The sequence below is a fragment of the Passer domesticus genome, chromosome 1, assembly GCF_036417665.1.
Source record: "Passer domesticus isolate bPasDom1 chromosome 1, bPasDom1.hap1, whole genome shotgun sequence".
Taxonomy (NCBI): domain Eukaryota; kingdom Metazoa; phylum Chordata; class Aves; order Passeriformes; family Passeridae; genus Passer; species Passer domesticus.
Window position 1 is genome coordinate 120,489,903 of NC_087474.1, and position 24,912 is coordinate 120,514,814.

Consider the following 24,912-nt stretch of genomic DNA (forward strand, 5'->3'; position numbering starts at 1 on the left):
ATGGAATGAGTTAGTAGCATAATAGCTTGAGATCCCAATATGTCAGTTATCAAATCAGGTCAAAAAAGACATTAAATATAACAAGTGCTGATTATAATGATGTGGTCTAAATCTAGAAAAATGTTGCATTGGTTGGGAGTTATCTTTCAAGTTTTAATTATCTATCTAGACAGAAGCAACTGCATAAGTTTTGATGAAAATAGCAAATGTATTAATGGGATTTGGAAACCCTGAAAATAAACTATTTTTGGCAATTTTTAACAGATTAAGCAACATTACAGGCTATTCTGAGCACCAGTGGGACTTGAAACTAGATCAATTACTAATTGTCATTCAGCAATGAGTCTATCACTGTCTCTGCTGTATGAAAATTAACATTGTGTTACTAAGAACAACATTTTAATGAACAGACTTCCATTTGAAATTTGTAATCTGACAAGACTGAAATGTATTTTTTTAGTATGACCTATATATTCCAAGTTTCTGGCTGGCTTGTTTTCCAAGTCCAAGCTTTAGCTTGTTGTAAATGGTCAAAAGCAAAAGATCTTCTAAAATAATAAAAAAATAATAATATATATGGGAAAACAAATAGGGATCTTGGTCTTAAACTACTCTGATAATTCTTGGAGCCTAAGGCCATTTGAGTACTTCTGGTTTAGAGTAATTATACTTGTCTTGAGTTAAATGTTTCCTTTCTATGTCTTCTAGTCTGACTCCACTGTCATAGGGAGAAATTTAGACAGTTGTTTTCTTGAAAAATTCCCAGCAACTCCAGTGGGATTAAGGAGATTGTCCAAGAACGTATTTGCTCAGCAGGACCCCAGATCAGAGACAGAGACAGACCCAGAATTGCACTACCTTCTCTCACTCCCCTGGGTAGGAAGAAGTGGGTGGGGGACCAGCGCCCCATCTGTGATCAGTGTCTGGGACTGGGACTCCAGGCATGCAAGGATGCTCATCGGCTGTGCTGCTCAGACATGGCCCAGGTGCACTTCCTACAGGACTCTGATAGCACTACTGCAGAGACATTTTTCTTTCATGAAAAAAGTAGAGCCAGTAAAACCTTGTAAATGTAACATCCATCTTACAAGGCTAAACCAAAGGCAGTAAAAGAAACATTTTCTCTCAGGTAACTTCAGGATAATTCAGACATCTTCTAATAGAAGATCTTCCATCTTCTAGTGGAATATTTTTTTTTCAAGGACCAAAAATGTTTTATACTAATATTTTATATTAATATGTAATTCTTAGATTTTTTTTTGGCATCTATCTGCATGAAAATTGTATATAAAGCTGCACTCATGTATGTCTGTGTGTGTGACTTGGCTGGCTTTTACAATGATAAACATCAATATTATTCATTAGAAAAAGAATGTGTTCTGATAGCACACATATTGCTTAAAGCCGTTGGTAAAATGCATATTCAAAAAAAAGAACATTTTTCTCCTGGTGATAATATTTATTTATTTTTCCTGTTACATCTTCTACAGATACTGAGATACTGAATCATTTGTTTCATTATCTCTATATACTTTCCAAAACCCAAAATCCTTATCTACAGAAACTTCAATTGCATTCAAATTCTTTCTAAAAAGACTGGAACATATTGGTTTTCCTCTCATTTGTTGGACAACAGATATCACTGCTGACATCTGAATTAAATCTTTTAGGCAAAACAGCAGGACAGCTTTAATTTTGTTAATATTTTGAGGAAAGGAGATAAAAAGGCCAGATCATTTGTAGTTTATTAAAAAGAACATAAAAATGTGATTCTAGAGTATTTTGCACATACAATTACTTTATCAAAGGGATGAACATTGACACTATCACTGTCTTACACATTTTGAAATGGGATAACAAAGCAGTTGTGACTGTTAGTATCACAATGCTAGTAGCCATTTTTCAGTTTCCTGCTATAGCCGCTTGCATTCATTTCTCTGTGCGTGGCAAATACCAAATGAATAAATGCACAGTGATCATCACTAATAAGAAACTGGTGCTTACTATAATTTCCAGTACTCACAAAGTATCTTCTAAGCATAAGGAATTGCTGCCGTTATTGCACTGTGTGCCAAAAACTAACAGGTAATCTAACAGTTGGCTTCACCATCACAAGTGGCTCATTTTAGGTATGAGTGTACAGCTAAGACATAAAAATGTCTTTCAGAACCTGAAGAACAAAAAGTGTTACAAATTGCTAGACATCTGTCTCTAACCCCACGCCCCAGATACTTATCATTTTTCCCCACAGAGAGGTCAATAAACTGGGCCTTTAGATTACAGGAATGATTATGATTATAGCACCTGCCAGTCTGGCTGGAGGATAATTCATGTCATCCCCTTCTGAAAGAAGAAGGTTACTCATGCCTTTCAGAAGCCGTTCCAAGGCAGAGCTGGCTAATATTTTGGTTTGCTTTACAGTGCTTTCAATAGGTTTTTAGGAAATAATATTGGAAACTAGGAGGTAGCAGTGGTGCTTCCAGTTTTTCATGGTTTGCCACTAAATAGAGATAAAAACTCATATACATTTTGGGTACATGTTTCTATAAGAAAATAAATATTTACTCCCCACCCCACACAGATCTTCCTTTTGGATTTTCCTTTCCTGTCATCTCAGCACTTGTTGGCAGAAGGAGAACTCGGATGGTGATATTTCACAGTGCTAGCTACAAACTCAGTAGTCTGATCTAGGTCACTGATGCACAGAGCTTTCCTTTTTCATTTTTGTCCTCTGCTCATGGGAAAGACATAAAGAGATTAAAGGGATAATGGGTCTGATTCAAAGCCCTTTGTGGGTTAATAGCAGAGCTGACAACAATTCTCTTTCACAGCAACTTCTGAGGTTTGGGGATTTGTTTTCAACCACTCCATAACAAGTTAATATTTCTGCTAATTGAAATTCTTTTGAAATGTTCATTTTGACTATAAAATGGGACCTTCTTGAGACAGGAAGCTTGTTGCTTCTAGTCGGAGAAATGGTGAGGGTTTCATGTTAAGACCCTCTTCCTGAAAATGTGGGATCAGGTCTTTCATCTTCAAACTAAATAGATCAGAAAACCAATACTTCCTTCATCCAGACCATCAGACAATTATGTATAAGTGGGGAATAATTTCCATTGGTTCAATTAGTCTTTGAATCAAAATAATAAAAACAAATATGAGTTCCCCCCTTAATTTTTAGCATGTGAAAAAAATATTAATGCAGCAGCTTCTCAATATTCATGGAGGAAAGTTTCTTTTCTTTACACAGTCTAAAGTGCTGCGGCACTAAATCCACATTGCATATTGTTTGTTACAGTACTCTTTTTATTATAGGGAAGTATCTAATTTTTTTTAGTAAAATCTCTAATTGATAAAAGTATTTCATAGAACTGATTTAGAGAAAATGTAGCCATTTTAATTTTTCAGTTTTTTCTTTGACGAATTTAGTGGGTTAATTTATGAACTCACAGTAATAATGTTGAGTTGTAATCCCAAATAAATATCCAGCTGTAAGCACAAAGAATTAATGATCATCTAAGACACACCTATATGGAACCACATCAGTCTCATGCATGGTGAACAGATAATGCTTTTAAAAGCCATTTTATAATTACAAATCAATTGTTAGAAATACTTAAAAATCTAATAATAGAAGTCTTAAAAGAATAAGTCATTTTGTCTCCCCTTTTTTTTTAGACTCTGCTAATACTTTGAGAAGTCTCAGTCCTGAGAATTGCTGGGAGCCTCTAAGCACAACTGTCATTGTTGGTAAAGAGTGTGCCGGTAAGAGTCATCAGACTAATATATTTTCTTTTTTACTTTTTTTTAGACAACTTTTTAAATCACAAGCACATATATTCTCATCATTTCCAACTTGCCACTATGTGGATTTTCATATTTTGGAAGATATTTGTCTATAGATGTACAATATATAGATTACATAATTGATGTTTGTGCTGTCAGCTTTGAAACACTTATGAAATGTTTTATTCAGGTATCATTGGATATTTATGCTTCACGTTGTGTAAATTGTTTTAAGAAGTAATGGTTTTATTTATTATTTACATGTGAATTAAAGACGTTTAGTGAGAACAACAGTAACACTTCAGCAATTAGTACTTCAGAGTTCTTTTGCAACTACGTTATTTTGCTGTATTCAGAAGAGTAGAGCCGTAATTACTGATTTTCAGAGCCCTGTACTGTGCATGTTGCATACATGCACACAGCTCCCCATGAACCTCTCCATCCACCATTAAAAAATTACCATTATTATTCCCAGTTCTGTGAAGGGGATTCAATTCTGTATTGAACTATTGCTCTTTCCCTCTTGGAGTCTTAAACACAGCTGGATAGACTATGTAAATAAGCATTCATGTTTTCACACTTGGAATGAGAAACAGTGTACAGGAGAGTTTCACTGGCTGCAATATCAAAAGAAAACAGCCTAAAGACAGCAACTGGGCTGTTACTATTTGAGCAGCATGCAGCTTAGTAAAGCCTGCAAAATAGCTCAGGGTTAAAAGATCTTGGGGTGTCTTAAGACTTTAAGCCCCATTATCTAAGAGCTAGCAATATTAAGGAGGCTTGGGGGAATGCAGTTTCTGGAAAGATCTTGGAATATGGCTCAGGCTAGAATATCAAGTTCAGGAGGGTTGATGTGAATAAATCTAAGTTTGCCAGACAGATGTAAGAGGTTTTCTCAGATCCTTTTAAACTGCAAATGTCAGCCTTCAGAGTCTCTCTACAGTATCTTCATGTCTGGGTTGTAGTTTTAATAGGGTACTTAATCACAAGAGACTGTGGAGTATCTCCTAAGTGATTCTCCTCTGTGATCCAGGAGTATTAAACCATTTCATGACCAGAGGAAGCCACAAGCAAAACCCATAATTTAAAGAAGAGAACCATAAAGACCAGACAGAGCCTTTTGCCTGATGTATCAGAAAGAACATGAAGAATAGGTTATGTATGTGTAGCCCTTTCTTTTTATCAGAAATAAGCTTTAGAATGACAATTGCCATATTTCAGCTTTGACTCCTTTTTTTTTCCCTCAGTATTCCAGTCTGTTGAAAGGCATCCCTTTCTCCATGAAATGGCTTCAGGTGAACAATCTTTCCTCACAGCAGAGAGGGAGTCAGCATGCTAATGTAAAGCCTCTAAAACTAATCAGCACAGGTGTTGAAAGCAAATTATTTGGCTATTGGCAATTGTACATCAACTCCTGTATGGGAGCTGCTGCACAAGATAGTTCCAGCCTTCAGTTTGATACAACAGCACAGAGAAGCTTTGACAAAGATCAACACCCATCAATACTATCTTGGTTTCAGATGTGAATCAGTCATAACACTTTGCATGAGCAGTACATAAACTGGTACATGGATTTTTTTCTGTAAACAGAATTAATCTTTTTTTTTTTTTGAGGGGGGTGGTATTTGTTTGTTTGTTTTGATATAATGCTTCTGTTGCAGAAAAGCCAATTTATCAGAAAAATAACTTTCATGAGGTTTATAAATTTATCATTTATCATTTTGGAGGAGAGCCACAGTGGCACCAACTGAGATTTACAGAACTGTGTTTTGAAGTAAGCATCAAAACAAAGGAATATTATCATAATGGAGAATATTTAATTTTTTATCATGTTTGGAAAAAAATTCATTATACTGAATTAAAGAAGAAAACACTATAAACTTTTCCAGTGATGTTAAGGGAGGTGTTAAGGCAGCTTTTCTGAACTTTTTATTTCTCTGGAAAATTTTGAGATATTTTATTAACATCACAGCGCTTCCTACCAAATAAAAACATATTTTCTCCCCATTTCTTGTCCTATATAACTTAAAAATTCCAAAAATATTTAATTTCTAAAATGCATGCATTGTATGTGTTTAAAACTCTGCTAGCTTTTTACCAAACTTCATGCAAATTCGGTGGTTTTAGTTTTGTTTCCTTTACAAGCTATTAATCAAAAGTGGGAAACAAATGTTAACCCCAAATGCTAAGTGAATCTTCTCCTTTAAAATTAGGTAAAAGACAGAGTTAACATTTCTTTAAAGCATTCACAATAGTGTTGGCATAAAAATCTAACTCACTGACTACTGCCACTTTTTAAAAAAAGACAGGAATTCATATTTATTTTATAGCCAAGCAAACCTGCGCATGATGTTTTTTTCCTAAGGACTTAATAACTTTGTGATAAATCTGTGACCCATTTATACTTAGTCTTCAAGCAAAATGTGCAATGAGAAACAAGATGCTTTGAGATGCATACCTACCCTTCTCTTTTTTTTAAAGCGGAGACCCATGTTGAAAGCTAATTAACCTATAAAAACGACAGTGTTCAGCTATTACATACTGACAAGTGGTTTGTTTTCATCATGAACAAGATGCAATTAATATTTGAGTACATATTAAATTATGGCTATTTTAATCACATCTGCAGATAATACTAGATCATTTTTGATAGATATTAGTAAGGGAGAAACAGATTCAGAATATACTTAAGAGTAAATTTACTCTGAAAGAAAAAAATAAATAATTTAATTTGGTTTATTTGAATAGAACTTAGCTTTTTTTCTCAGACAACTTTTCATTACGACAACATAATCTAATAAAATAATTAAATATGTACAGAAGAGAATAAATTAATTATTTTTTCACACACATTTGTAGCAAAAGAAATAAAATTGCCTTTATGAGCTATTGAATGGCTACTGGCCACAAAATAGGAAAATTTGAAAAAGCCAGAAATTGACATTCAGATAGAAGTTGATCATCTGAACAACTTCATTGTCATGAAGGACAGAAAACAGGCTGTATGCTGTTTCTAGAGAAAATGGGTTATTAAATGCAGCATCGAGAATTTAAGGCTATAATTCTGCAATATTTTTTGCAAATTTTTTTGCAATTCTGCATTTATTTTTCCTTATTTTATAAGGAATTGCTAAAATGATTGGTTAAATTTATATATACTATATTAATTTTGTTTCTTTCCTGTCTGCAAGTGTGACTAAGGCTTTCCTGCAATTGCCTGGGTCAGGGGAGTTTCCTCCAGGAAAGGGGAGGATAATGCAGGCAGCAAGACCAGAGCACTGATCTGGGACTCAGAGGATGCAGATGCCATTCTTAGTTTTAGCAGATCTCATCTATAACTTCCAAAAACCCACCACATTTTTTCCATCCCTTATTTTATTCCTGTGGAAAAAAAATTAAAATATTCAATAGTTACAGAGAGGTAACACTTGGAAGACAGATATTACTGTAAAATACAAGTAGATGTGGATAATCCAAATGAATTCCTAGGTTTCATTGCAAATGAATGAGTCTCAGAAGGAACACTTCAAAGGTACCATGACAAAATGTTCTTCCATGTATAAAAATTAGAAAAATGTTGTGTGTTTCTTATACTAATTTAAAAAACTCTGTTCACGACTTCTGAATGAGAGGCTGTGGGTAGTTTTTTTCTGTGAGCAAAACAGTGCTGGAATTGCATAAGGGCTTGCTTTGCCTTGGAATCAACAGCTCTTGGGAAATTCTGTATTAGAGCTGAAGCTTCAGCTTAGTGCCTTCATGTTTTTGTAATGAGAGATAATCTGGCACACACATCTACAGAACAGAAAACCTCCACATGATAGGGATGTCTGGGAGTAGATTTACTTCAGAAGTGGAACTGTATTTTCTATTTGAATCATCTACAAGGGCCCTGAGGGCACTAGACCCTGATCTGTGAGTCTTTTATTCCCAGCCTGGCCTTGGACCTGACTTTGTCACTATATCAGCCTGGTCCCCAGGGACCATTGGACCTCACAGCACCCTGACATCCTGCAGGGAGGTGTCCTGCGATGTATGTCCTACAAATCCCTTGGATGTAATTCTGGAGCAGCACATCGAGGCAGAGGAGTCCCCGATTGTGCTTCTTCCAAGGAATGGAGATAGGACCCATATAAAGCTCTGCTAGTTACATAATTTGTGTCAGACTGAAAAAGGGAAGTTGACATTGGTTTACTGTAACTAAAAGTAGACTGCTTAAAAAGAAAAACAACAACCAAAACAAAAGTGTGCTTTTAATTGCTTTTCTACTATTGTCCTTTATCTCCATTTTGGTCCCTGGAAACCATGGAAAAACAGGCAGAAAAGAGCATCCTTTCTGACAGGTAGCTAACCAATATGGCCTAAAGGCAGGGACGGGCTGTGCTGAGAAGAAAGGGCTGTGCAACATGAGATGAGGGCTGAGCAAAAACCAGTGTCACAGAGCTCTACAAAACTGGACTACTGGGAGCTGTGTGAGTAAGAACCATGCCTGTGTTCAGCAGATGGCATCAAGAATGGTGAGAGAAGCACACAGTGATGTTTGGAACTATTTCGCAGCTCTTGAACTGTTAATACATGGCTGGGAGAGGCAGGAAAACTCCCAAAACTTCAAGACTGATGGAAAAGCAATTCCTATTTTATTCAGCAGCAAAAGATCTGGCATATTTGACTCCTTCATGCAGTGAAGTCACACAGTTCTGACCTGGAGTGAGTTTCTGCAAGAAACAAAAGAAAATGGTACAGCCACCAGAGCCAGATGGTTTCCCTAGGGTTAGGTGCAGGTCATGCATGCAACCCTCATGCATTGTGACAGAAAACCACTAAGCTTTTACAGGATAGTCCAAGTAGGCCAGGTTCTTACTTTTTCATATGCCCTGAGTATCAGCACAGTGTACAGCACACATACATTAGCATGTTCCCCACATCAAGAGACACCTACATCCCCTTCTCTGCAGTGCGGCTACCATTCCTTGCATTTACAGCCAACACTGAATTCATTCACAGAGCACCAAACTCCTGTTGTGGAACTGAGGAGAAAAATCTGAGCTGAAGCAGCTGTCCTTCCTATTGAAGGTTTGGAGGGGTGCTGTGGTAGCTGTAGGGGGGGAAGGCTTTCCTCATTCATCCACAGGCAGAACCAACTCTCCACTTCTTTGGCAGCCGTGGAAGCAGCTTCTTTTTATCCTTTCTCTCTGGGAGCTACAAATGTGAAAAAAACCCTGAGCCATCTGAAAGCATTTACTGATTGAATAGTCCTTGCTCTCTTCATCCTCCCACAGGCACACTCCTGGGCCAGGTTGGAGATGCTGGGCAGACCATGTCCAATACTCATCTTACTCATCTGCAAGGGATTATCTGCAGAGAGAAATTGTGTGCCTAAGCCACACTTCACAAAGTGGCTTCAACTCTGGAGCTGAGACTTCCAACCACAAACATTGCCTCAAGTATATACAAATGATCTTTAATGCCAGGAACATACCAATCACCTTTATAAACTGTAGCTTCACCCATATATATTTCAAAATGCTTTAAACAAGTTATCTGAAGATCACATCCCAGATTTGAATTACACTGTCTCATCTTTTAACTATCCCTTCAAAAATTGTGAAGAAATAAATCCTTCCCCATACTTAGTAATATTTTATATTTTAGTTTCTCCTGGAGACTTACAGAATATATGTTAGTTATTTTCAAATTATATTTTTATGAGTTATTTTTCATCCAAATGGAAAAAAAACCCCAATTTTCAAATTTTGAAATGTGCACAATTGATTTTTAAATGCACTTAGGGGAATTTTATCTCCTTTTGGTGAAGAAATAGGATAATTGTGAGAAAGAAAATATAATTTTTTTGGTTGAAAACGAAATAGAAAAATGTAATCAATAATTTTCTTAGGTCCTATTATTTATAGCCTATGATTTGGTAGTTGTCTCTTTTGATTTGTAATAGTTGATTTTAATACATTAATTACTAAGGCAGATAATGCTGATAACTTCTTTGAGACTAGTTGCAATCCTTTGTTAAAATTTTATCCAAATTCTCTTTTAAGTTAGAAGTACCCATTAATGAGATGCAAGCCATTTATAGACTACCATAAATAATAACAGTACTGAACATGATATACAGGCTGCGTGTAAAATTTAGGATTAAGTGATGATATTAAGACTATGAATTTGCCAGTTTTGCTTGAGATTCTCTGCTGTTAGGTTTCAAGGCTTTAAATTCTCCAAGCCTTGAGATGATTTTAAAAGCCCACAATTTCAAAGTAAAAATTTGTGTAGAATTTGTGGAATTGCTAATATCCTATTTACATGTGAAAAGAGGGATTTTATTGTATAACTGTATTTGGTTACAATTTGAACAAATCCCCATATTTCTTTTTGGGCCCATGTGAGTGAGAGTTTTAAGTGGATTGACAAGAGCTCTTGAGAAATAAATCATGGCAGCAAGGAATTTTATGGAATATAGCTGTAGAATTTTTTGGCCACCTACAGACTGTAAAAGGCTATTTTAGTCTCCATCAGTTCCCCAGTCATATTTTCAGATTACAAGCCATGGTGACAAATGACACATTATTTTATATAAGGGTGCCAGATACCGGTAAATGGAGTATTTTTGTGAAGCTTAGTTTAGACTAATTGTTGGGAAAAAAAAAAGAAGGAATATGTTCATAGACTTTTGTTGGACATATTTTTGTGGATTATTATCACTCCGCGAATGGAAATTAAAAACAAAATTATATAATCAGAAATTGGGAATGTACTCCTCATTTACACCTTGATATAGCAAGTACCAAGAAGCTTATAGATGATCTTGTGATCCACTTTGTATAAAGTGTGACACCTGTCCTTGATGGTGTTACATTTGCTACTTTGACTGCTATCTTTTCCAAAAGTGGATATTGAAAATAGATTCTCACAGAATCAATTAATAACCTATCAGCCAGGATGTGCTCCCAGAGGCAGTAGGATGTGCTACAGGAATGGAAAATCTTCCTACTTGTCCACTACAACTGGTAGTTTCTTTTCCCATGCACTTTTTCAAAGCCTGAGTTCTCTGCCCTTTATTTCCCAGCACTTTCAGTGTGAGGCTTATGTGTGACAGATATATGCACAAGGGTTTGGCTGCCAAATGTCAGAATCCCTGCCCACAATCAAAGTAAGCTATACATTCAGAAGAAAAAAAAATGGATGCTGTAGTAATTTTGCAAAGAGAAAAGAAGAAAAATGATCTCTTGCAGATAGGTAGTCAATACAGTTTTACCAAGAGTGTCACTCACTTGCTTGGTGGGTAAAATTCTTCCTTTCATTCTCATATTTTTTAAACAATGACAATTTATCTTCGTGTTTAGCCTCCATTTCTTCAACTTTTAATGCTGTTCATCCTTTGTCACTCCATTCTTTTTGGTGACTTGAGTGCTGCCAGGCTGCTGAAGCTGAAGAATCTAAAACAGATGCCAATCTACCATCAGCTTATTATGTGAAGTTTCTTAGTTAACATAGTTCATACTACACAAAAACAGTTCTGGCTCATCTGGTCTGACTATAAATGCTGCTTCATGTTGTTGACTACATCTGAAGTTTACCTGATATCTGATTTCTGTGTATGTAAAAATCTTATGTTGTGTTTGTGCTACCTGAAGCAAAAATACAAAACAAAAGTAATTGTGTGTAAAACCGGAGCGCGCACTTACTTCATACAATGTGGTTGACAATTATAAAAAACACTGTACACTTTTTTCACCTGGCTTCATCTTCAGCATATTCTTAGTGGTAATGAAACATGCATTTTAATACATGCATTTTAATAAATGTAGGAATAGTTTGAAAGATACTGTACTAAAATAGAACAGCTTCCTCTTGTGAAATGAAACTTCCTTTCTTGCTTGAGCTCTTCATCACCACACAAAGAATAAAGTGGGAGGTCTCCATGAAAGATGACAGATCTTCCTACAGATGGGGGAACAGGATATGTATTGATTAATCTATAGGTGACTTTGATAGTGAAAACTAAGGAGGTTGCCCCTGTTGGAATTTCAGTGTGGGACTGACTCTAGACAAAGTGACTGAAAGATCATAAAATATTATTTGTTTCCACTTTGTTTAAAAACGTCTCTCTTGGGTGTTGACTTTGTCAGCAGGGCATGGGAAAAGAGGGTTACAGTCCCACTTCACTTCTTTGATTAGTTTTTGGTTTATTACATTTCACTTATTTCAATGCTCAGACATGTATTTCAATCATCCCAGCCCTCATACATGTATCGTTTTAATAATTTATTTTTTTCAGTCTTGTCAGGAGAGCTATCAGTTCAAATGATTCAATCTTTCAATACAGCCACAACAGGACAAATAGCTTGGTTCGTTTCTAGCTATCAAGAACTGTTGACATCAATTCAATACTAAAAAACAATGAAAGATAAAGATCTGTATCTCAAGATGTGAACTGAAGTACAAATCTGTTCAATTAGGAATGAAACTTATCACTGCATTTTCTAATGCATTTATCAACCCAACAATTAGCTTCATTCTTCGGAGCAACTCTCTTTGCATTTAACTTGCATGAAGCTGTCTGTTTAAATCCTATCCCCACTCAGCTCACTGCACATTATTGAAGGTAATATTTCTAAAAACAGTGCACAAGGAAAAGAAACATTTTTGTTTGAGCCAGTTTGGTTGAAGAAAACTCCTTAACTGTAAGATGCCCGTGAAAACCACTTTTCATTACAAGAAGCCTAAAGAAGCTGAAGGGAAAAGGGCTGTCAGAGAACCTACAGAAAAGCAAAGCTCAATCTCCTTTTTAGCGAACTTTTAACTGTGACCACCCTCCCTGACATCCTCAGCCTAACTGCAGAGAAACATTCCCAAGAGCAGAAGGGGTCCCAGAGCATGAGGGTGAGACCATTGCTGCTCCAGGCACTCTCAATGTAGCAAAGTCCCCCCACAGCCGGGCTCTCCCCGACCCGGGAGGCGCAGAGGGATTCCCTGCCCGCAGCTCCCCGCAGCGCCGGCGGGCGGCGAGCCCGGCTGCCGGCATCGCGGCGGAGAGCGGGGCCCAGAGGCGGCTCCGGCAGCGGCTCCCCACGGGATCTCTCTCCTGATGCTTTTTCCTGCTGCGTTAATTCTCCTCCTGCCTTCGCCGTGGCGGCTCGACTTCTGGCGGCCCCGTCCGCGGGGAGATGCGGCTTCCCCGCGGCGGCCGCCTGTGCATGCGGGGGTGTGTTGATACGAGTACCTACATATCTATGCGTTTTATATATATATATATATATATATATATACGGGTGTGCCTGTGTAAGTGACTGATAGCTGCGTTAGAGCGTGTCATTGCAGCGCCGTCCGACGGGGAGGGCCGTGCCCGCGGGGCATCTCCGGCAGGGCACCGTGCGCGCTGCTGGAAGCACGAACGTGCGGAACAGCAGGACCAGGAGCACGCAGGGCTTTCGCGAGACACAGGGCAGCTTGTCCCTCACTCCTTTGGCTCCCTTTGGGCCGCTCCTTGTCCGAGGCAGCCCGGAAGAGCGGCGCTGGCCGTGCGCCGGTGGCGCTGGTCGCCGCAGAGCCGTGCTCTGGCTTGGAGGCTGGCAGACGGGGCAGAGAAGGCAGCGCCGCTGCCGCGCCAAGCCAGCCGGGCAAAGTGATAGAACCGGCACCAAATTTCTTCCCTACATGAGGGGTCGATGTACGTTCCCTCTGGCAAGCGGCCAGCCGAAACCCAGTCACATAGCGGGCAGCTGAGCAAAAGCGGAGACTGAGCGAGGCAGCAAGGGGGCGGATAACTTTCCTGCCGGGCACGGGGTGAGCGGGCAGCCGCAGCTCCCCAGGACCGGTGAGAGCTCCGCGGGCTCCGGGCGAGCGGGCTCTCCAGCGGCCCGGGGAAACACCGCCTCCCCCGGGCGGCTCGGCAGCTCCGGCGCCGCGCCCGGCACCGCGCTGTCCCTGCGCGCCGGAGGTCGCGCTCTCCCGGTGGTCCCTGCTCACCCTCCCGCTGCCCGTGGGAAGCGGCTCCCGCATCACCACCCGCTCGCCCCTCTCCGGCACGGGGGCCGGCCCGGGGGAGGGCTGCGCGTCACCGGATCTGGTGGCGCCGGCAGCGGGGCGGCGTTACGGAGCGCCCCGGGAGCGGCGGGGGGGCGGGCGGGGGTCCCGGGCGGGGCCGGCATCGCCGCGCCTGGCTGCGGCCGCGGTGGCGGCGCCGCGCCGCCTCGCCTCCCCTCGCCTCGCCGCGCCTCGCCTGGCCGCTCGCCGCCGCGGAGGGGCGGCGCTGCTCCCCGCACGCCCCCGCCCGGCGCCCCCGCTCCGTCTCCGGGAAGGGCGCGGGGAGCCCCACGCTCCCCCTCAGCGCGGCGGCGGAGTTCGAGCCGGCGGCGGCGGCCGGGGTGCGATGCCGTGTTAGCCCCGAGGTAGCGCCGGCGGGAAGGAGCGCGAGTTGCCGGGGCTGTGGCTGACACCATGGGCACCGGGCGGGGGGGCGAGGCGGCCGGGCTCCCTGCGCTCCTCGGCTGAGCCCGGGGATGTGCCGGCGCCCGGAGGAATTATTTTGGAACTAGCACGGAGCGGTGGGAGGAGGACGAGCGGCACAGCGTTTCACAGCTGCGAGGAGGTCGTCCGGCGGTGCTGTATAGGCAAGTAAGCTCTTGCTTCCTTTTCGCTGCTTTTCCTTCGTCTCCAGTGACTTTTTTTTTGCAGCTGCTGGTCGCTTGCTGCCAGTTCGTTGGCAGGATGGTCGGCGGCGCCAGCAGCAGTTCTCGGGGGTTGAGGTGCGGGGGATTGGTGGCCAGGATTGCTGGGGAGCCCCGCTCCAACTCCGCCGGAGTCCGCCGCGGGCGGACCGCTGGTGCGGTGCTCCGGTGCATAGCTGTCAAGGGAGCTCCGTGTCCCAGTGCTTCCCACTTCTGCAACTGTAAGCGATGATGCCTTTTTTTCAGGCATTTCATAATTTCATAATGCCTTCTCCTCTTTGCTGAGCTGTGACTAAATTGCAGGAGTCCTTTAATTGCTTTCCATGAGTGTTTCTTGTGGGAGAATGAAAGAAGCATGTTAGCCTTTCATAGGCACTTATGGATTCAGACAGTGAACCCGGAGTTTTGATTTTTGTGCCCTTAACTTTCTTATGCCCTGCCTGGTGTTCTTCCTTGAGATGCTCTTGCTGTGAGGTTATGGTTCGTACAGCCTTGTTTGTTTCCTTTTAGCCTGTGGATATTTATTGCCACACTTGACATGGCAATGAAGGGAAAAGTTGACTGTAATTTATTTCAGTGTATAGAGGACAGGTTGCAGGCAGGGGACTAATTCTCCTCTCAGAGGAACTCAACTTCAAAGGAAGAGGCCCATGGGGCTGTAATCTGTAGCTGAAAACTCGGAGAGCTCAGAGCAGACCGGTCACGCTGCAAAGAACGAGTTCTGTTCACCTTTCAGCAGTGATAGCGTTTAAGCTAAGCTGCCTGCCTTCCCGTACCTGTGAAAAGACCTGACTCTGAAATGCAGGGAATAGAGATGTGAATTCTGGGCAGGTTTGGGAGAAGGCAGAACTTTATAAACACTGCTTAATTAAGTTTACTCTTACTGATTTCCTCAGTGTCTTCTCTGTGAGCCTGAAAACTGCAATCTGTTACAGTGACCTTGATGCGTGTTGTATTCTAACATGAAAGCGGCACAGAATAAAAGTATTTACACATATTTACAGCTAAGCTCTGATGTTTCACTAGGAGCTCATTCAGTTTCAGTGAATGTGGTAGTTTCAGCAGGGGCACTGGGCATGGTATGTGTGTAGGAAATAACTTGGGAAAATAACTTGCTAATAGTGGTGAAAGCTGAAGTGTTGGAAATGTACGTTTCTGCAGAAATGCCACTGTGTGTGAAATGTCTGTTGAGTTTTGTGTATTTTGTTTTCTAATCAGTGAGATCTGTACTGAAAGGAGTGTGTGGGTGTGTGTGGAAATCTCAAGGCTTCCCAGGTTAATGCACTTTGAGTTATCAGCAGCAAGAGATCTTTTTACATTCTGAAATACACATTTTTACGTAGATGCAAGATTGACATGATAAGATTAAAAAGTGTTGGGATGTCAGTATGGTGAATGTGTAACTAACTCAAATTTATAGCTGAAAGATAAACTAATCCTTTCCCATAATGGTGGAAGGTGATCTGCCTGAAGGGAGTGTCATTTGTTTCATTACAGTTTAGGGAGAATGTTCATATTTCTGTCTCTCTGATGAAGCTGTGAAACACAATTAGAATAACTGCTGCTAGACAGTGGGATGCAAACCTATCTGTTACTTAAAACACTCAGCTTATTCTGCCTCATATAAAAAAAAGTATAGTTTCTGGCAAAGTCTGCCTATGGTTCTGTTGTAGTAATTCCTTCCTCTGTTGCAGAGTGGCAGGCTTTCACTAGGCATGTGCATGGGAGAACGTGAAACACTGAAGCATGCACTAATCTGGAATTCATTTGGGCTATGTATTACATTTGAGGTTTCCACAGTTAGCATAAGTGCTTATGCCTGATGGTATGAATAAACGGGGTTTAAAAATGCTATTAGCTTTGTCACTTGTGATGCATATTGCAGTCTTCTTCTTTTTAGTCTTTCAAACTAATCTAATGCTATACTAATTCTTTGCCTGGAGAAGAAGAAAACATAATTTAATAATTTATCATTTGGCTTTTGCCATGTCTTGTCCCATAGCTATGAGATAATCTAATGAAGGTCCCCATCACTGAATTAAAGGACATGGTGATTTAGACTTTCGCTTACAGTCAGATTTCCCCTCTTTTACGTGGCCGAAGAACCGAGTTTTAACAAGGTCTGAGAAAAAAATGTTGCTTTTTCTGTTAGAAACTCGAAAGAAAGGGGAAGGTAACACTTGTGGTCTTTAAAGACATAATTAAAAACATCCACTTTTAAGATATTAATCAACCTCCTTTACCTTCACACATTTCTTTATCTTTTACTTGGTACTTGTCAGAAAGCCTTCCTGCATATTAATACTTTATTTTACAATGTGTGTAGTTCTTAATTTTAAAAATTCAGGAGTGGCCATCACACACTTCATTGTAAGGCTATTCTAGAATCCTGTTTAATGTTCTGTATTCCACTTGGTTTTATCTTTTGAATCAGAGATTTCCAAAGCACACTATATTCAACTTTATAGTATGCATTTTTGTTTTAATTGTAGGTAAATCTCTTTGCTAGAGAAGATTGTTGACCTTGATTCAGAAATTTCAGGGCAAGCTCAGAAGTTATTTTTCTTTCCTAATTTTTTCGTGTTTTCTCAGTCATGCTTTTTGGGCATAGCTTTCGTGAACTGACAGAAAGACCTGTAAGCAAAATTAAAACCACCAACAATTAAATGTTGATTTTTCTAGTCAGCCAAATGCAGTTGAGTGTGTAATTTCTATTTATTAATCTTAGATTGAATATTAAGACAAACAAGAGCTGTAGGATGCTCTCAGTTCTTCCCTCTGAAGTGCTCAAGTATCATTTCTTCATTCTTGTAACTTAGCACTGGCCCTTGTGCCTGAGCTGTCATTATTTCTTTCTGGTAGTCATCACCAGGTCTGCTTGCATTCAGTGTTAAAAAGCTACAGTGTTGCTGTGGATGATAAGAAACATCAAAGGGATTTAATGTGTCTTGTTTGTTAGCCCTTCACATGGCTGTGCTTTCAGTTCAGGTTTCCGGAGAGAGGCCTGAATTTGGTTGGGTTGAATCCCAACATGAGTCTGCTACATCAACATATACCTCTGGCAGTATGCTGTGACACTGGCTCAGCATGATTACACAGGCAAACTTCTGTATTTGCTCAGTTTTCTCTGCTGTACCTGGAAGAATCAGAAAACCTTACTGTTGTTGTGGCCAACCTAGACTTTCTGCATTCCTGTTGCAGATCAGAGGAGAGAGAGAAAGCATACATTAAAAAAAACCAAAAACCCCAGAACTTAAAACAGGTCGTGTCTCAAAGATATAGCTATAATTAACACCAAAGAATGCAGTGGAGATACATCCAGGGAAATTCACACATGTATTTAATTATCCAAGGAGGAAATTATTATTCATCTTGAGATATTGATTTAGTCTTAAGAGATTGATTTAGTAGGTGATGTGCCTACCCCTTATGAAGAAGAGGAGCTATATGGTACAGAAACAAAGCTTTTTTCCACTGCAGACTTCAGTTGTGGCTGTCACTGTCGTTTGGGACTCTAAGCCTTCTTTTCAGTAATTAGCTGGAATTGGCCAAAAGAGGTGGAACGCTCTGTTGTGTGATGAAGCTGGTGCTGCAGCAGCCAAGGGCTGGGTTGTTTCCTGGGGAATTGCTCTCTTCAATTTGTTAAAGTAATGAGTAGAGAAAAACTAATCAAGAAGAGTGTTCGGGATGAGATTAATTTTATGATTTGTTCTCTGGTTTATTTTGGGTGATGTTGGGCAAAACCATAAAAGTTCTTCACTGTGATGCTTATGTGAGAGTAGCATTAGTTTTGACAGACATATATAAAGACATGTAATATATTTATTTATTTAACATAAATAAATGTTCTGTAAACTGGGATTAAGGTTTTGCACATGAGACTAGAACACGGATAAATGAAACTGCTGGACACAGTTTGCAGTGCCACTCAGGCACTTCAGAGATAGGGACTGGATGGTTTCTGAAAGGCTGTGTTCTATCTTCCACCGTGAAAAGCAGGAGGTCCCCCATGCCAGGAACTGAGCACAGCTGAAACAGTCATGCCCTGAGGGTGGCAGTGGATGTTCCCAGTGTGGAATAAAACTTGGAGCAGAGTGAAAGTGCCACACTGATGTTCACAGGGTGCTTTTCAACAGCCACTGAAATTCCTATGCAAAATGGGGTTGAGTGAAGGCACTGATGCTTTACTGCTTTAATAATGCATGGATACCGAGTCTGTGAAAGAACTCATGGCTTCAGGGATGCTGTGGGTGCAACTGATTGATTGCTCAATTCCACAGGGGATTATCATCTGGAACAGGGGTGAATTTTTAATTTTTTCTATAAAGTTTGTCCCCTGCTCTTAGATTTGGGTGTTCGTTCCTTAGTTGGTTGAGATTTTGGTTCAAAGGTATTCTATAAAAGCTGACAAACATCAAGCACTTCTGAAGTGTTCATTTCTTGAAGCTTTTGAGATAACACCAGAGGAGGAACAATTTATTAATCAGATTATTCTGACGTTTGGCTTTATTTTATTTTTTGTTCATTCTCAGTGTGTTTCTTCAAATAGTGAACAGTGTACTTGGTTTCATGTTGAAGATGTTAGAAATGGCATTTTCAGTTGCATTTTATATTGTCATTTTATATTGTCATTTTATATTGCTTTTTGGTCAAATTATTCAAATAGACTCAGATTTAAGTGTGAATAAAAGCTATTTGAGTAAAAAAAACCCACATGCCTTTTCCCTTCCACTTTTTGTATTGAATTTATTTTAAAAACTGCTAACCATAAAGAAGTGAGAACGGGAGTGCTGTTTATGACATTCATATTTCTTCTGCTTTCTGTCAAAAACTAAAGGGAATTTCATCTTGTACAAATGACAGACTATCATGAGTGATAATAATCATGTCCTCTGATTCTTTCTTGGTGTAAAGACTATTTTGCTATATTTTTTTAAATTTAGTGTAAAAATGTCATTGATTTCAACAGGTATAATACTAAGAACGTGGTAATATTTAAAAATCTTTTTAGATTTTGTCATTCATACTTAATGTAGCTGTTAATATTTGTCTTAATATAAAGCACTGATTCTTAATTACAGAATTGTTTCTAAAATACTTTGCTGCTTTGCATTTGCTAAATATATATTCATTCATAATTATGTGAGATAGCTTTTTCTAGTTTCTCTGTATGCCAAAATGCTTTGACTCTTAACAGTTCTGAATAATGAACTGTATGCTTCAGCTTCAACAACACAAATGGGCATTGATTTTCTTTGACTTGCTTTTGACCCCTAAAGAAGTAAAGTCATTAGAATTATGCTTGAAAGAGCTTTGCTCTATCGCCTATCATTTTATAGATATTATAGACAGGCTTTGGGAACTAATCTATGCTAATCAGATTTTTTTCAAGTGAAAAAGGAGGGGAAAATCAGCAGCTCTACAGTTGTCTTGCAGCTCTAGGTTTCATCACTCACAGCTGTCTGCCTGTATCCTTTAGCAGTTGGTATCGCAGCTGTATGTCCCTGAATGCAGCAGAATTCACAAGCAGTTTTTCTCACAACTGTTTAATTGGTTATTAAATGGCAAACATTTATGTGAAGAGTTTGGTCAGTGCAATGCAGTTCTTTTCAAGCAACAAAACCTGCAGTGATGCATGTGTAGAATTCCTCTCTGAAGACAGGTTTTGAGTAAAAGTCAGCATCAGGTCTGTGTCTCTGCAGGTTTTAATGTTTGGAGTACCTCTGTTCTCATTCTGTAAGTTATATGATTTACTTTTTTATGAAACAGCTTTATGGATGCAGAATGCAAAGGTAAAATGTAAAAGATAAAAAGGTAAAACATAGAAGTAGTCTTTTCAAAGTCAGCTGGAGAAATGGATGCAAGAGGAAATTGGGTTTACAGTGCCGAGGAGCTGGTGTGGTCGTCACGAATGGAACAAGATAGGGCCCTTCCCAGGGTTCAGTTCCTGGCAGGGCTCCCTGTCCCTAAACTAAGCAACTCCATTAACCTAAATGCAAAAATAGCCACTCTTTTTCAGCTGGAGCAACTTCTCTGTCAAATACAGTGACATTTGTGAAGGAGTTTTATTGGAGGAAGCATACTGCAACTGTGCTAGAGGCGTTTCCAAGCAAAGTGTATAGAAGTCATGACAGCATCTGATGATGATCATCTCTCATGTTATTTAAGCTCACTGAGATAGGAAAGGACCTTCCTGGATAATTGAATGCACAAGGAGACAATTTCTTTCTACACTGTGTCATTAGTCTTTCAGCTAGTTAGTTCTTAAGCATTATTAGTAATAGTTCATTGTATGCTTCTTTTCACAACTTACTGTCTTATGCAGTTGTGATGTTGTCTAGGCTGGTTCCTTGGGATGTCTTAATTAAAATTGCTTAGATTTCAGTTTATTCATCAGGTTTCCTTTTCACTACATTAAATACTTTACTTAACCTCCAAAGGGAGAGCTGATCTTACTGATCAGTGGTTATGTATTGTAGTATTCTCCATGTTTTCGATGCTGTTGATGTTTGCAAAGTTTTTTTTTAATTTAGAAAAACCCTAAACCTTCTGATTTTTGGTAGGTGGACCAGAGTACTCATTGCATGCTTTGATTAATGGAGAAATCCAGTTGCTAACTGTGATTTGATATTGCCATTTGTCACTACACTCCTGCCCAACGTGCCCTTTCATGCACATCTTACTGCCTTTTTTAACCTCTTCATGATGTGTCTTCAATACTTCTTTCTAAGGTTATCCTAAGGTTAATCCTAAGGTTAATCTCAAGCATTATTCCTTCATATGATACATCTAATACCCAGCTGATTGTTTCCTCAGGTCTAAGATTCTGTAATTTTTTGTGCTGTGCTTCCATGTGTCTATGTACAGCTCTTGATTTTATGATATAATTCTTTATAAACCCTATGTCATGTTTAAACCATTACTTTTTCTTTTTGAAGTGAGACTTGATTTTTTGCTTTACTGTTAACTCTTTACTATTACATATTAGCTGCATTTGTCTGACTGCAGCAAAGGTATTTTTTGGGGAAAAAAATCCCCAGCATTTTGGGAAATGAAAAGTAAAATATTTGGGCAGAATTTCCGTTTTGGAAAATTACAAGAACATTATCCATCATTCTTCCTTTTAGTCTAAAGAGTATGAAAAGACATAACATTTCCCCTGCTAGTTACTGCATGATAGTACTGACCACTATACTGTACTGACCACTATGTGTATACACCTGTATGCCTGCTCTACAGGTTTTTGATGGCGGCAGAACTGTGAGCCTGAGATCACAAGTAGCTGGGGTCATAAAGGTCTAGCCAAACTGCATGAAAGAAGGCAGTAAAATATAGTGGGTTTGCTTTTTAATTCTTTATGCTGTGTTAGAAAGAGGATATGTATGACCCTTGAAAAGAGGAAAAGGTGAATAGTTGCATTTCTAGACAAAGCACAGAGAGAACTGCAAGGACAGAAGTAAGATATTTGATGAAAGAGCTTCTGTCTGTGTTTTTGATGGGAAAGAGGTGCTTTCCAAGACAGCAATTGTTCAATAATCTTCAGAATTGCATCCTTGAAATACAGACCTGCTGTTTGTGAAGAGTTATGCCAAAAAAGTATTCCTTTTGCATGTGAGAAGTGTCTGGGTAAGCTGTATTTGTGTCATTTTTCTCCAAAAGTTCCATGAATTCCCCATATTTAAAGCAGGAACTTATATACAAGAATTCAGTTGCATCCTTAGATGGACTTCTTCCTTCTGCGGGTACATCTGTGGATTTAGTTGAGAAACTCTGGTTTATTGGGCTGTCTGAGGTTGGCCTCAAAGTGCACAAGAAGCAACAAGGCAATCATTGAGGTGTTTGTGTTGCCTCATGCTAGGAGAGACTCAAAAGTGGCGTCATCAGGATTTCTCATTCTTTTTGCCCTGCAATACATAAACATACATGTATCTCTGTCTTAAGATGAATTCTATCATAAATTTGTCCTCCTACACCCACCTGTTTTAAAAATAGATTCTACAGTATTCAGAAGTTGTTGGAGACTATGTGGAGTGGTCTGGCTACCTTACTTTCCAGCAAGTAGATCTGGAAAAAACAGCTGTAAGCACCTCTAGGGGCAACTCTAAAAATACAAAAATAAGATTCTGTGCCTTTTAAATACTAGTTATGCTTCAGAGAAAGTAGATGAGAAGGAGGCTGCTTTCATGGATCAAGTGTCAATATTACTTGAGTTACAAAGCAATACACCAGATTAACTTACATTCCTCCTTTTATGGCAGCAGAATTGTCTTTTCTGGATGGCAAGAAGTATTTTAGATCTTCCTACATGTAATATCTCTCTCTGGAGGCATTTAAAGTGCTGAAAACAACCTCTGCACAAAAGCTTGCAAAAAACATTAAGTACTTTGAAGTTCTGCAATTATGGCTAAATGTCACTTTCTGCAGGTTTATGGCATGTAAGTAGCTGGAGATGCTACTGTGAGAAAAGCTAGTCCTTCATCTTTAAAAAATACACTGAATAGTAGTAACCTGTATTTATGAGTCCCACTGTGTGTTTGAAACCTGTGGTCAAAACTCATCTGTTTATCAAAGCTTTTTGTTAGCTTAAAAAGAAGGTTGAATTACATAAATACCATCTTTTATTTGAAAGATTTTCTTACCACCATACATGTGAAATACTTTTCATGGATTTAGAAATTGTGATAAAAAACCTGAAAACATTCCTGTAAGTACTACAGTGTAATGCTAGACATAAAAATTATGGTCTCTAATACAAGCCAGTTGTTTTTACAGAACTGGGGCCCATTTGGGGTGAAGATTAGGGACAGTGTTTGACTTTTCAGTTTCAGACTATGCAAACTTAGCATAGTAAGTGCTGTTGATTAGGAATAACTGTATGTTCCAATGGCACATATTTAGGCAACCTTCAGTTTAGGATGTGGGTTCCTCTAGAGTCTGCAAATCTAATCTTCAGAACAATGTTTAAAACTTTAAAATAATGGGAAGTAAAAATCCATGAAGCAGTAATTTATAAAATAACTTGGTGTGTTACACGCAGCAAATGTCTAAAGGGTGCTGCTGCTCTCAGTCTGAAGGCTTGTGGAGGTACTGCTGCTCAGAATCTGTAGCTGCTGGAAAAGAGACACTGTATGTTGTTCTCTGTTTAGAAAAATTGTTCTTGGAGTACTGCTCATGGCAGTTGTATTGCTGATTTCCATAGCAGCCTGCCTACAGTTGCTTGGAAGAAGAGTGCAGGTGTTTAGCAAGAGCAGGAGACGCATGATGTGTGACTGAATCAGCTCCTTCCTCAGCCATGGGGAGGATGTTCTTCCACTGCATGCTCAGTTTTCATCAGTCTGGGAAGCTTTTGATTTACTGAAATACTCATGGCAGCTTTTGAAGTGTGAAATTACTTGTATGATGGTCTCTTTTGTGTAAGGCCTCGTTGAAGTGCTCCTGTTAAAAGCTTGGGCACAATATTTGTGCTACAGATTGTCGCTCTTGTATTGAGGACCGGTGAATAAAGCCATGTAAACTCCAAAGTCTCGAAGGCAAGATGCCGAGTTTATTAGAAACCACACATTCTTTCTATAGAGAGTTACCATAAAGGTGAACCTGATTTGTTCTTCATCAACACCCTCACAGCATTGGCTAATTAGGAGCAACATCCGTCTTGCAAACATCTTACCAAAAACAAGTTCGAAACACCAGCTGCAGCATTGTTTTAATTTCTCCTCTGAGCTTTCTCAAAACTTCCCAGAGGAATGTTTGGGAAAGTTGATCTTTCTTCTCTTACCAGTTCTCAGCATCCACAACAGGTCAGTGAACATGCTGCAGGTCGTTGCTTGTGGCAAACCCCACATTTGGGGTTGGTGTTCTGCCCCAAAAAGCTTGGGCTCTGTTTGCCCTCACAGCCCTCATTGCTGATGTCTCGTCCTATCTCCCATGTTGCATGTTGTAGCCCGTCATGTCAGTTGCTCCTGTGTTTGCAATATGCCAGCACCAGGAAGGCTGTGCATGAAGATTTTCCTGGCCATCTTCTTGGCTGGTACCTTGCAGGAAAGCGTGGGATTAATCATGGTTATTTATGAGATTCATAGTTCTGAGACTTACTTTTGGGAAGCCTGTGGGATCTTCAGCATAATAATCCTATAGTGTTGTGATACAGTGATATAAAAGTACCTCATTCAGGGAAGAAGTGGTATGTGGGGAATTTTCTTTGTTATTTGTATGTACAGCAGTGAGCATATATGTCACCTCTTTGAGATAAAGGTGTCATCATGATAGAAGTGACATGATAAAGACTTATCAACTCATCTGTAAAACTTCAGGAATAACATTTGTTTCTTTTTTCCTCTTAGTGATACATACATACAGAGAATATATTTCTTTTATATAGCCATAAAGCATGATTTCTGCTTTTCAGCCGGTTTTTCCCTGAAGGAAAGACAAAATTGGCAATTTGAAAACA

The 24,912-nt window shown here is 39.6% G+C and overlaps 2 protein-coding genes across 7 annotated transcripts in view; one reads left to right on the forward strand and one right to left on the reverse strand.

Annotated features, from left to right (window-relative positions):
- Nucleotides 1–7,161: 7,161 nt before the first annotated feature.
- On the reverse strand, nucleotides 7,162–13,794 carry LOC135279016 (uncharacterized). 2 transcript variants are annotated; one of them, XM_064386110.1, is made up of 3 exons: nucleotides 11,624–13,794; nucleotides 11,064–11,228; nucleotides 7,162–9,138 (listed from the first exon to the last, which is right to left on the reverse strand). In XM_064386110.1, exon 1 carries the CDS (start codon nucleotides 13,792–13,794, stop codon nucleotides 13,105–13,107), a length of 690 nt encoding a protein of 229 aa, XP_064242180.1. In that variant the 3' UTR covers nucleotides 7,162–9,138; nucleotides 11,064–11,228; nucleotides 11,624–13,104. The 2 variants fall into 2 exon arrangements, with proteins under 2 accessions (XP_064242180.1, XP_064242170.1); XM_064386100.1 differs by having other exon boundaries at nucleotides 11,064–13,794.
- Nucleotides 13,795–13,952: 158 nt separating this feature from the next.
- SNTG1 (syntrophin gamma 1) overlaps nucleotides 13,953–24,912 on the forward strand; it is a 315,524-nt gene continuing 304,564 nt past the window's right edge. For 3 of the 5 annotated variants that reach the window (XM_064386030.1, XM_064386056.1, XM_064386063.1), the window contains exon 1: nucleotides 13,961–14,405. The gene's annotated coding sequence lies outside the window, so the exon portion shown is untranslated. Of the gene's footprint in view, nucleotides 14,410–24,912 lie in introns of all 5 variants that reach the window. The other 2 variants (XR_010346377.1, XM_064386038.1) reach the window with 2 other exon arrangements.

Bases quoted from the DNA above. Each gene is read 5' to 3' on its own strand.
- LOC135279016 (XM_064386110.1), bottom strand. From the start codon at position 13,794: ATGCGGGAGCCGCTTCCCACGGGCAGCGGGAGGGTGAGCAGGGACCAC.